This window comes from Sorex fumeus, unplaced genomic scaffold, assembly GCF_029834395.1.
Source record: "Sorex fumeus unplaced genomic scaffold, SorFum_2.1 ptg000098l, whole genome shotgun sequence".
Classification (NCBI taxonomy): domain Eukaryota; kingdom Metazoa; phylum Chordata; class Mammalia; order Eulipotyphla; family Soricidae; genus Sorex; species Sorex fumeus.
Window position 1 is genome coordinate 64,188,353 of NW_026606155.1, and position 13,432 is coordinate 64,201,784.

At 35.6% G+C, this 13,432-nt stretch overlaps 1 protein-coding gene across 1 annotated transcript in view; it reads left to right on the forward strand.

Annotated features, from left to right (window-relative positions):
• The window catches only part of STRN3 (striatin 3), a 75,092-nt gene that overhangs the window by 43,244 nt on the left and 18,416 nt on the right, over positions 1-13,432 (forward strand). The window contains exons 6-8 of the mRNA XM_056133422.1: positions 363-492; positions 1,194-1,335; positions 13,272-13,405. Coding sequence (XP_055989397.1) covers positions 363-492; positions 1,194-1,335; positions 13,272-13,405 — 406 coding nt within the window. The remainder of the gene's footprint in view (positions 1-362; positions 493-1,193; positions 1,336-13,271; positions 13,406-13,432) is intronic.

Below are 13,432 nucleotides of genomic sequence, written 5' to 3' on the forward strand. Positions count from 1 at the left end.
ATAGTGCCAGGGATTGAACCTAGATCCCCTGCAGGAAGAAAGGTGCTTTAGATAGTACAGGGGTTAAAGTACTTGCCTTTCATGTGACCTACCCCATTTTGATCCACAGCATTGCTTATGATCTCTTGAGCACCACCACGAGTAGCCCCTGAGAACCGCCAGATATGACCTAAAACCACAAAATGGGGGCCAGAATGATAGGTCAGTGGGCTAGAATTCATGCTTTGCATGCAGGAGCCTTGAGTTCAATCCCCAGCTTTTAAACATCAAGTTTTTTGTTTCTTCTTTTATTTAAATAGCAATAGGAAGAAACATTAAAATTAACCATTCGAATGTTTGGGCTCATCTTTCCCCTTCTGTAGGCCCTCTGGTGATGTTCTTGAGACATTCAATTTCTTAGAAAATGCTGATGACAGTGATGAAGAAGAGGAAAATGACATGATTGAAGGCATCTCAGAAGGAAAAGATAAACATCGGATAAATAAGCACAAAGTAGGAGTTTGAATCTATATTTTATTAGCAAGTATATCTATATATGTAGATAGATAGGTAAATACTCTTATGTTTAGAATAAGAATTTTCAAAATGTTTTGATTTACATTGGGAGTATAATCAGTTTTTAATTTATCATCTTACTTGAGAGTTTTATGTAGTCATTTCATACTTATCTACATGTGGATGGAATTGTCCTTTGCTCACTAGTTTTATAAAGTTAGCCTAGTGGTTTTGAAACCATTTTGAATAGAGATGCTGATCCTTTTCTGAAGTTGCTAAAGCACTATTGCAGTGATTACAGCTATTGGCATACTTTAGTTAATTTCCTTATTAGTTGCGTGTTTCATATCCCTATAAATCATGGATTTTATGTATAATTCTTAGTAAGACCAATTCTAGTAATATATCAGTATGTAAGCTAGTAAATGGGCATTTAATAAGGGTAACTGAATCTTTCGTAATTAAAGAAGTTAACTAATTTTAATAAGCACTGTAACCCTACCTAACTTCACATTTTAAAACTAATTTTGTTCACATAACTGTGCTGAGAACCATTTATCCAGGATATAATTTAAAACCGGTGAAGTCTACGAAAAACATATCTAGTGATTTTGAAAAGGGAATTTGAGGATGATTGTGTGAAATATAATAGATCCCTTTGAGCTTGAGGATAAAACTTAAGTCTGTTCCATTTACAGATAGGTAATGAAGGTTTAGCTGCTGACCTAACTGATGATCCTGATACTGAGGAAGCCCTGAAAGAATTTGATTTTTTAGTGACTGCTGAAGATGGTGAAGGAGCTGGGGAAGCACGGAGTTCAGGGGATGGCACAGAATGGGGTAAGATTATAAGGAATTATGGGGGTGGGAGAGAACTTAGAACTATATTTTTGTTAAATATTATATTTTTCTTAAATATATGTTGAACGTATGTCTGCATGGTGATAGAAACTGAGAGCAAGAAAATGTGATATTGAGTATTTTCAACATATTTCGCACCAGTTTATTGAGATTGGGGAACTAAATTCTTTAATACGACTTTTGGTAGATTTCAGCCTTAAAATTTATTTTGATTTAATTTTTAAACATCTAGTCAATGCCAAAATTAAATTCACTTCCTCTTTGCAGATTTTTTTTTATAGTGCATAGTTTTTAACATTTCTCTTTAATATGGTATGAATCTTGGTTTCAAGAAAATCTCTTTGTGATGCCTGTATAATGTTAAGACTTACTGCTAGGTAGTGATAAAACTACCAATACTGAATTACTGCTCTATATTGAGCAATATTTAATGATCATATTAAATTTTGTTATGATTTATTTTATAAATATTAGATCCTAGATTTTAGAACTTGATGCATTATGCAATAATAATCCAGACATAAATAAAAGGGAAAGAGAGTCAGTCCTATTTGTATGACTATACTGTTTATACCCAGTTAGAAAGTAAAATAGAGATAAAAAAATATAATAGCTAGAAGGTAATAGCTGAGATCTGCTATGATGTTCCTCTTACATCTGTTAATTCAGTTGTCTTTACAGAATCAGCATGTAACTTGGTAACTAACTCAAAATTGTGCTTACTGAGCTTTATTACTAAATAATTTTCTATAATTTCATATAGTACACCAAAAACTATCTTGATGATAGAAAGTACACTTGGTCTCCCCTACTGCCACCAGTGTTTTATTTAAACACTATGGTTTTCAAAGTTTATGATGATTTGTTATAGGCATTAATATTCCAACACCAATCCAAGCACCACTACACTTGTTTTTTAAAAAAGTTTCACTTATGTCTTGAAACTGAATCTTGCTTAATAGCCGGAGAGGCAAAGCCTAATAAATAACACTCATTGAGTATCCTGTCACAAAAAATCTGAAAAGATCTGAATTTTGTTACCTGTCTTTTTATTGTATTTAAAGCTCAAGTATTATTTGGAGGGGACAGTGTTGAGATCACACCCAACGGTGCTTAGGACTTGCTCCTGGCTCTGCACTCAGGGATCACTCTTGGTGGTGCTCAAGGGACATTATGGGGTTCTGGGGATTGAACCCAGATCATCAGTGTACAAGGCAAGTGCCCTACCCACTGTACTCTCACTCCAGCCCCATGATTTCTCTTTTCTGTGTGAAAAGACAACTATTAAAAACATGAAAGGACCCACAATTCCTTTCTAGATTTTATATATATACATTTCTAGTTACCATTTAAAAATTACTATACTGCAGGTTATCCCTTTTTTTAGGGCCACAACTGTTAATTCTCAGGGGTTACTTCTGGAATTACACTCAGGAATTAATCCTGGCGGTGGTTGGGGAACTATATGGGATGCCTAGGATCAAACCTGAGATAGCTGCATGCCGGGCAAGCACCTTAACTGCTATACTACCTCCAGTCCCCCACCCAATTATCCTTCTGGCCTTGCTTTGAGAGAAATTTACTTCTTAGTATCTGGGTATCTTTTGATACATGTAGGTATTTTTTTACTTTATATATCTTGATCTATTGTACTGTGAAAGTGTAAATTTTGCAGTAAACATCTCTTTAAAAAGAAGTGAATTAATTTTTATCTTGAGAATCAAACTTAAAAAGAGCTACATGTAAAGCCTTTTAAGACTTAGAGTATCAAGTGAAGAAACTTGAAGCATATTTTTGGAAAATTTTATTTTGAACTGGCAATTGATTCCTGCTAATCTAACCTTTTTTATTGTATAAAAGGGTAAAAAGAGGATAACAGGCAAATATCATATAAACTTTTTTTATATTAGAAGGCAAATTCATTATTAACTTTTAGGTATAATGTAAAAGAGTTTTAATTTCTTTAATAAAGCATTTTTTAATGGTTTTATTTATTTATTTATTTTGCTTTTTGTGTCATACCCAGCGATGCACAGTGGTTACTCCTGACTCATGCAGTCAGGAATTACTCCTGGCTATGCTCGGGGGACCATATGGTATGCTGGGAATGAAACCCGGGTTGGCAGCATGCAAGGCAAATGCCCTACCTGCAGTGCTATCGCTCCAGCCCTCTGGTTTAATTTGTTGTGGAGGCTTACTGTGGAGTTTTGTGTAGTGTTTACCTGTTCGATATTTTGATTTATAACTACTTTTTTATTGCATTAGTATAAAAAAACCACTATTCTCTAAGAAGTTTAAGCCTGGTGAACTGTTTATTATAGTTAAGAAAATGCAGTGTATTCCGTTCTTAATGTCACTTACTGTATAGATTCTGAGCGTCATGATATTAGAATTTGAGTTTTGAAAAAAATCTTTGATACCTAGTATTGGACCCAGGGACCTACACGTGCACTCTATGCATTCTACTGCCCAGCTAAATTCCTTGCCTTAGCTTTATTTTACAGAAATAAAAGTTTAATTAGATTATTTATTCTGTGTTGATTATTCATAAACTGACCTATCTGCTGAAGTTTTCTTTAGATGATCTAACTCTTGCTTCTAATTTAAAATATAATACCCTATTTTTCCTGATAAAATAAGGAAAGCAGTGCTCAGAGTCCTGGGGACTTGCCTCTTGTACTGCTTGGGCCAACTGGTCTAGGACTTAATGCTTGGTTCTAAAGATTCAGTGCTGCCCAGCCATGCCAGGAACCTCTAGGGCCAAAACCACTGGTGCTCAGGGGTCTCTGGGGCTATGCCTAGCATTGTTCAGGTGGATATGCTGGGGAACAAACCATAGTCCAGCAGTCCAGCAGATGTGTTCCTGTTTCTTCATTAGAATATTTTTGGGGCCAGGGAGATAGTTCAAAGGGGGGGGTGGGGAATGGGAGGGAACATGCCTCAAGTGTGCTCAAAATCCCTGTTCAGTCTCTGTCATCTCTGCCTCCCAAGCCCCACCTAGTATGGCCCTGTTCTGAGTAACACTGCACTGCCCACTTCCCTGCCAGGCTGACCACACTGAGGACATCTATGCAGGAATGAAACATGCTTTTGTAAACCTACTTGTTTTTCCAGGTTTTTAACCTAGATATAAGGATGTGAGTTCCAGCAAGTGTCTTAGGAACATTCAGTTAGGAAAATATAAAAATTTTCAAGTTGAGTAGTCATATGATTCTAAGGATCTTTATGCAGCATAATTGCATCTTTCTATTGGGATTGTAGCTTATAGTAGAACACTTGCCTTCCACTTATAAGGCCTTTCAGTTTGATCCCCACCAAAAATAGAGAAAGAAAAAAAGAAAAATAACCCCTACCCCAAAACTATAGCCTTTTACTCTTTTTTTTCCTCCCTTTATTCCAAAATATTAGTATATCACCGTACTTATTAGATTATTGACTGCATAGTTCCTCTTCCAAGTTCTTAACGGTTAAAAAATTTTTTTTGTTTGCCTTATGGAATCAGCAGATGTAGTCTAATGTGAGTGCTATTGCTTTTTAACAGAATGATAAAAGTGGCGAGAGTGTCAACTTCTAAAATTTTGTGATGACATTAACTAAAATTTGATTCTCTTTTTTTAAGTTTTTATTTTTAAAAAATTTTTATTAGTGAAACACCATGAGGTACAGTTGTAGACTTACAGATTTTTGTGCTTCGGTTTATGCAATGATCAAGCACCCATCCCTCCACCAGTGCCCACTTTCCACCACCACGGATCCCAGTATCCCTTCTACCCCCCATTCCCCCACCCACCCTGCCTCTGTGGCAGGGCATTCCCTTTTGTTCTCTCTCTTCTTTTGGGTGTTGTGGTTTGCAAAAGAGGCATTGAGCGGCAATCATGTTTGGTCTGTAGTCTACTTTCAGCATGATTTTCCCATCCTGGGAGGATCCTCCCAACACCCTTTATTTGGTGCTCCCTTCTCTATCTGCGCTCCCTTTCCCCCTTCTTAAGTGGAGAAATGCTTATAAAAATCAGCTAAGGTGTGGGAACCATAGTATGGTGAGTAGGGTGCTTGCCTTGCACGTGGCTGATCTAAGTTTGATCCCCGGCATCCCTTATGATCGCGAAGCCTATTAGGAGTGATCCCTAAGTGCAAAGCCAGGAATAAGCCTTGAGTGCATGTGGATGTGGCTCAAGATGAAATAAATCAATTGCTAAGAAGCTAAAATTGGCCAGCTCATAATACAGCAGGTAGGGCACTTGCCTTACACATAGCTAACCTGGCTTTGATCTTTGGCATCCCATATGGCCTCTTGACCACCACCAGGACTGGACTAATTCTTGAGTACAGTCAGGAGTAACCCCTGAGCATCACCTGGTGTGGCCCAAAACAACCTCAACTACCAAAAAATAATCTAAAACTTATCCATCATCTAGCTTACTTTCTTTTTTTACCTTTTTATTTCCCACCAGAGGTAAAGTTGTCATTTTTCTGCTAGGATTATAGATTTTATTCTATATTTATTACTGAGATATAGTTAAGAGTACTTTACTAATTCACTTGCAAGTTCGAACCATTAAACCAAGGAAGTTTTTCTATTATTTTAGTCTAAGCTACAAAGGATTAACCCTCATACTCCTTTTTAGTTATTTTGACATAATTTCAGACATGAAAAATGTCAAGAATAGTACAGAGAATTCCTGTGGGTTTTTACTCAGATTCTCCAAATATATTTTTACGTTGGTTGTTCTGTCTTTTTCTTTTTATAAATATGTACAAATTTATTGCTTTGAACACTTGAGAAAATCACTTGCAGGCACAATGTTCCTTATTTGCTTCAGTATATGTTACATGATCACAAAGACCTTTTTTTTTTTCTTTCTGCTTTTTGGGTCACACCTGGCGATGCTCAGGGGTCACTCCTGGCTCTGCACTCAGGAATCATTTCTGGCATTGCTCGGGACCATATGGGATGCTGGGAATTGAACCTGGGTTGGCTGCGTGCAAGGCAAACGCCCTACCCACTGTACCATTGCTCCAGCCCCCAAAGACCTTCTTTCATATGATCACAAACAATGAGGAAAATCAGAAAATTAAGTGGTTCAGTACTATTTTTTTAATCATTTTAAATTTATAAAAATTTATACTCATTCCAACGAGTAACGGGATGTCAAGTGATCAAGCTTTCTATAAATGGGTTGAGAGAAAAGGATAAGGTTCTGAGTTAATCTTTCATTGAATCTTGGTTAGGATTTTCTCTAGTTTCCTTTAATCTTCATATTTTTACATTTTATATCAAAGGAAAACATGTAAATAGGTAGCATTGTAGCAGTGTCCTGTGTTCATCGATTTGCTCGAGCGGGCACCAGTAACGTCTCCATTGTTAACTGTTTCTGGCATATCGAATACACCACAGGGAGCTTGCTAGGCTCTGCCGTGGGGGCGGGATACTCTTGGTAGCTTGCTGAGCTTTCTGAGAGGGACAGGAATCAACCCTGGTCAGCTGCGTGCTAGGCAAACGCCCTACCCACTGTGCTTTCGCTCCAGCCCATGTAAGTAGGTAATTGAAAAATTGCTCTGACATATGAACTGGTGGAGCATCAGAAATTTGAAATGTTTATTTAGAATATAGCACAGTGGTAGGGCGTTTGCCTTGCACACACCCAACATGGCCGACCCGAGTTCGATTCCTCCGCCCCTCTCGGAGAGCCCGGCAAGCTACCAAGAGTATCTCGCCCGCACGGCAGAGCCTGGCAAGCTCCCCGTGACGTATTCGATATGCCAGACACAGTAACAACAAGTCTCATGATGGAGACATTACTGGGCCCGCTCGAGAATATGAGGTAAAAACTAAAAATCTTTTAAGCACTCAAGTTTTTTTAACTTTCGTATAAATTGTGGATTTTAATATATATTTTCTTTTGATAGGTACTCTTGGTTTGATATGTATTGTTTTGCTTATAAAAATGTCTTAATCAAATTATTTGAGGTCCTTTCTTCGAAAGTTTTAAAGGTTTGAACTGGGAGATAACTCAAAGGGCTGCAGCTACAATCCTTGTACTGCATGGTTCCTCCAAATACAAGTGAAAAAACAACTTAGATACTCCCCAGTTTAAAATTTCATATTATGGGGATATGTATATATGTATGTATGGTTACAGTTTTAATTTTCAGTTGATAGCTTACTTTGCTAGTTAATTTTTCCTAACTTGTCTCCTTTCCATGCATACAATACCATATTTTCCCCTTTTTTACTGGTATTATAAAATTGCTGTATGTGATTATAAATACCTCTTGAAACATGATTACAAATTCATTGATGAGGGAAAGTTTTTCAGTTACCTTTTTCAGTTTTTACTATAAACTATAATTGTACCCCCCCTGATTATTTTCTAATTTTTTTTCAGTTTCATTCGAGTGTCATGTATTATTCTAGATTAAAGATAAAAAAAACTGTCAATAGGAAATTCAGTGTTTTAGAAAAATTTAAAGATTTTAATTTTTTTAAAGCATTTTAAAACATTTGAGGAGAAATTATTCTTTTGTAACAACAATTTTTATCAGGCTTTCAAAAATACATTAGCACATGCAATAAAATACGTGAATCTTCCAGAAAGTATTAATTTGAAGAGCCCCTGAGAGTGATCTCTCTCTCTTTTCTCTCTCTCTCCCTCTCTCTCTATCTCTACTGCATCAAGTCAAAAATAAAATACAATTTCTTTCATTATATCTTATTCTTTTCAGCTAAATGATGCAGTAATTTTATATTTCTGATTTTTAATTTCACAATTTTTTGTTTTGTTTTGGAGCCACACCTGCTGGTGCTCAGGGTTTTGTTTCTGGCACTGAGCTTAGGGATCACTCCTGCAGGACTTCAGGGGACTGGGTGCCTGGCAGTGATTGAACCTAGGTTGGCCGTGTGCAAGGCAAGTGCCCTACCTGCTGCACCACTATCTCTGTGTGTGTGTGTGTGTGTGTGTGTGTGTGTGTGTGTGTGTTGCTCTCTGCTCAGGGGTCGTTCCTGCCACTGTTGGGGTATGTTGGTGTGTATGCACGCACACGTGCTTATTTCTGGCTCTGTGCTCGGATCATTCGTGCCAGTATGATTGAACCTAGGTTGGCTGTGTGCAAGGCATGTGCCCTTCCTGCTGCACCATCTCTCTGGCCCGTGTGTGTGTGTGTTGCTCAGTGCTCAGGGGGGTTTTCCTGCCAGTATTGGGGTATGTTGGTGTGTATGCACGCACATGTGCTTATTTCTGACTCTCTGCTCGGGTCAGTCATGCCAGTATTGGGGCAACCTGTGCCATAACGGGTAAAACCCAGGTCACCTGCATGCAGGTCGTGCCATGACAGGGATAAAACCCAGGCCACCTGCATGCAGGCAAGTGCCTTTAACTTCTGTATTATCTCTCTTGCCCTAATTTCACAGTTTTAAAACAGTGACCACTAAACTCAGATCCTCTAAGAAAGTACTTAGGATTTTAGGAATTTTAGTTTTGGCTGGAGTCAAAATATAAGATTTTCTTTGTTTGGATTTTGGACCACTCTGCCTGACTCTGGGCTTATTTCTGGTTTACTCCTAGTTCTGCACTCAGGGATTATCCTGGGGGGATTTGGGGGTCCATATGGGTTGCCATCAATTGATCCCTGGTTGAATGTTTACAAGACAAGCTTCTTACCTGCTGTGCTGTCTTTCTGGTCCCTGAATGCTCAAGATTTACTCCTGGGTCTGTGCTTAGGAGTCACTTCAGCAGTTTTTTTAGGAGACAGTACACGAAGTCTGGTTTCAGGATGTGAAGGCAAGTACCTTAATCCCTATTCTACCTCTGTGATCTCTATTTTTTTGTACTTTGACATGTTTAGAGAATTGTGTATTTTATAGGCTTGTTGGTCCTGGTTAAGAAAAAGATGTGTAGGGCTAGAGAGATAGTACATTGTGTGGACATTTGCCTTACATATGGTTGACCCGGGTTCGATCCCTGGCATCCCATGTGATCCATCAAGTATTGACAGGAGTAATTACTGAGCACAGAGCCAGAAATAAGCCCTGAGAGCAGCTGGGTGTGGCTCATAAACTATTAAAAGAAAAAAGAAAAAGGTATGTAATGTTTAATAATTCATAATAAAAAAGTTATTTCTTCTTACAAAAATTAGATGTATTTCTCCTGTGGATTTTGGCAATAGTTGAAAATAATTTTTTATTTAATGCTTAGCTGGTCTTCAATTATGCCCCTAAATATTTTTGTACATTCTAGTGTTAAAACTTTCTCATTTGTTGCTGATCAGACTTGGGTTTTATTTATTTATTTATTAGAGATGGCATTTAGTTGTAGTCTTGTGTGAAGATCAAATGCTCTACATGTTTGAGCCCTGTGTTTGATCTCAGGGATTTGGTGGAGGTTAGGGTGTGGGGAGAGAGGATATTAAGATGCATTAAATATGTGGTTGAATGATGCTGTATGGAGTAGGTGCTTGATGATAAGATTGTTATATCTATTTACAAAATCTGACTAATCTTTAACAGCTTTTGAAAGGGGATATTAAAGTGAAGATGTTATATTTTCCCTTGTGTTGGAACTATGCCACGTCGACTATTTGTTGTAGTATGAAATAAGTAGTAATTACATAGTTTTAGCTCTTCAGTTTGAATAACTTTAATATGTCCCTCCCCCCCCCACATCTCTTAGTTCAAGTATTTAGGAATTTAGTGGTTTCACATTATATATAATGGTAGGTAAATATTTTTCCTTGTCTTTAGTATACTTGACATTAGTTCTCCTTTGTTGAAATTTTAAGCTAATATATAATGAAGTTAGATTTTTATTGCACATAGAAATTAGAGTGACCAAGAGAGAAAGTTAAGGCCCACCTATTAGAATTTAGTGTTTATGTATGTGCGCTTTTTAAAGAAAAAAAGTGTCATACTAGAATTTGTTTGTAAAACCAAGTCCAATTTTGTAGCTGAGAAGGAACTTATCAGCTAAACTCAAGGGAGTTCATAATTTCTTATTTTTCAGTGGCAACCTTCAGCCTTATGCATTTCTGTTGAAGTTAATGCCTTACCTTGTTTCATAATAAAAAATTGTTTTTGAGGATAAAAACTTCTGCATTACAGTCTTCTAACTTCTTTTAGTAAAGATTTGTTCAGTCCCAAGCATCACAGAAATGAACAAGGAGTGGGGGATTTAAGACACTATAGCATAAATGCAATTATCTATTGGATACATTCTTTAGGTTTGATTAAGAGTAGAGAAGAAAGGATATTAATTTCGTATGTCAGTTCTGAATTTCTTTGGTCATTTGTGTCGACAAAAAGAAAGTTTAGAAGTACAGAAAAAAGGAATTATGAGATACCATTTTATAAACCTTAAATTTTTTTTAAAGGGGAGTGCTAAAATGATGATAGTATTAAGTTATTTGATGAAATCTTTTGGTTATCTAATAAAGCTTTAAATTTTCATCATTAAAAACTGCCCCTTTTTCTATTGTATACTTCTTTGCATTGTTACTATCTAATGCTTATGTGCTCATGTGCTAAAACTATCTTTAAATGAATGTATAGAAAAGAACTTTATTCCCTCTGCAGGGGAAACAGGGTGAATAAATTGTCAACTGCTGTATTCCACAATATTGGGTGTCTGTGGAAGGTAGAAATACATCTTAAAGGATTTTCCCCCCCAACATGGATCTGAATACATAAGTAAATGTACATTTATTTAGTTGTATATTTACTTATACATTTACATACATAAACATATAAGCAGAACAACTTGTATATAAATGAGTTTGTCTATAACGAGAAAGATAAATGTGATCATACATTTAATTAGAAAAGTGTATATAATACTAACCTTTTACTATTTTAATAGTAATTCTAAATTCTAATAAAACACTGCAACATTGCGTACTATTACCACTTCATATGCCCTAAATTTGTGAGCAGTTAAGAAATGTCTCTTATATGTAGTAATGCAAAATAGTTTGCGATTCTGTTATTTTATAGGATATTTTTCAAGGTTTGTATTACTATGTGTATAATTGTGAGAGTGAGTAATTATGGGATTTCATTCTTATTTTATATTCTTGAGCTTAAAAGAAAAGTATTCTTGGAACTCACAGAAAATGCCTGGAATAAATACCACTTGAAGAATTATATATATTTGATCTTAAGCATAATTTAAAATTTAATTTTATAGTTGTTAGTTGCTTCTAATGTTACTAACACTTCATGCTAGATATTGAGAAGAAGGATCAGTGTAGATTGTTCAGTCAATAAACATTGAAAGGTTAATAAGATCATTAGAAGGTTATTTACTACTAATATTCTTGAGTTTTATTTTCTGTCAGAGTTAGTCCAATTACCGACTTACAACTTTGTTTTAGCAATGTTTTTGGGCCCTACTTGACTCTGTTTTTATATGACTAACTTTGGTAAATAAGATACTGTTCATAGAGATGAATTTTACTTTTGCTCTATTATGTATTTAGGAAAGTTGAATTGCATCTTCTCAGAATTATTTTCAATAGTATTAGTAAAGTCATAGATAAATTTCATTAATCCTTCTGTGCTTCTTTTAAAATATTAAATTTATTTAAAAATTTTTATTATTGTGGTTTGAGGGCCATACCTGGCGGTGCTTAGCACTTTGCTTCTGGTTCTGCACTGGGATCACTCCTGGTAGTACTCATGGAACCATATTATGTGCTGGGGATTGAACCCAGGTTGGCCACATGCAAGGCAAATGCACTACCTGCTGTACTTTTATCACTCTGGCCCAAATTATATCATCCCCGTAGAAAATCTTCAAAGTTAATAATTCGCCCAAGATTTTTATTGTTGTTTGGTGTACTCTTGAATTGTAAATGTGTTGTGAATAACTTTGTAGATGGTGACTTTTGGTGTTTCCCCTTACATCTTAAAATTTCGTTCTCAGAACATGTTTGGAATTATATTCAATTTATTGCTTATGCCATTATTGTTAGAGAAAAATATAGTATAGTAATTCATATTATGACAACTGGGTTTGATTGAAGTATATATAAAGAAAAATATGTTAATAACTTAATTGAAGTAGTTACAAGGAAAACTATAGTACACATAATGATATACCTGATAAAACTCAGTCATATGAAGCTTTCATTCAAGTTTGGTTTGAAATTAAGATAGCAAATAATTTGGGCCAAAATTTGAAGTATATTTAAGCAATATAGAATATTTTATTTTAGAGTTATTGTGGAATATAAGAGCAAGTTTTAGTATAGCTGAAGGCATTCTGAAAATTACATGGGTTAACCTTTTATAGAAAGATGATAGCATTGTTGATATTGGGAGAACTGCCGTTGGTCATTGCTGTGGTTCGAGAAATATAAGCAATTTGAGACCCATAGCCATTTGTGTTTTTTACCAACTACTTATAAAACCTGGTGTCTTTAAAACCTAACACTTTTAAGTAAATACAGCATAAAGCAAAAGGATTTTAGCAATAGCCTTTAACATTTTAAAAATCCTGTACGAGCTGCTTGAAATTAATGATAGTTTATTCCTATGAATAGCTGAAACCTGCAATATAATGCCTTTATATAATCAAGATATGTCATGTTTCTTATTTAGCATGTAAAACTATAGTTAAATTGTACCAAAGCTATAAGTGATTTAAATAAATAAAACTTTTGTACTCTATTTTTACCTTGGGGTAATATATCTTGTACTCATTTTATTTGTGGGTGATAATGTTTCAGTTCCTAATAATAAAAAAAAGAACATTTAATAATTACTAAGTAACAGGTTTTCTGAGTGGAAGAAATAATGGAACTGGGAAAATAAGAAAATTTTATTACTATATATTGTAACTGTTAAGTGCTTACATTTCCCCCCACAATATTGTCTTGTACTGTATGATTTTTCAGCATTTAAGAAGCGGTTTTGTTCTTTATAGCTGAACCAATAACGTTTCCATCTGGAGGAGGCAAATCATTTATTATGGGTTCTGATGATGTTTTGTTAAGTGTACTGGGCCTTGGAGACCTTGCAGACTTGACGGTAACAAATGATGCAGACTATAGTTATGATGTAAGTGCAGTTTTATTTTTAATTTTT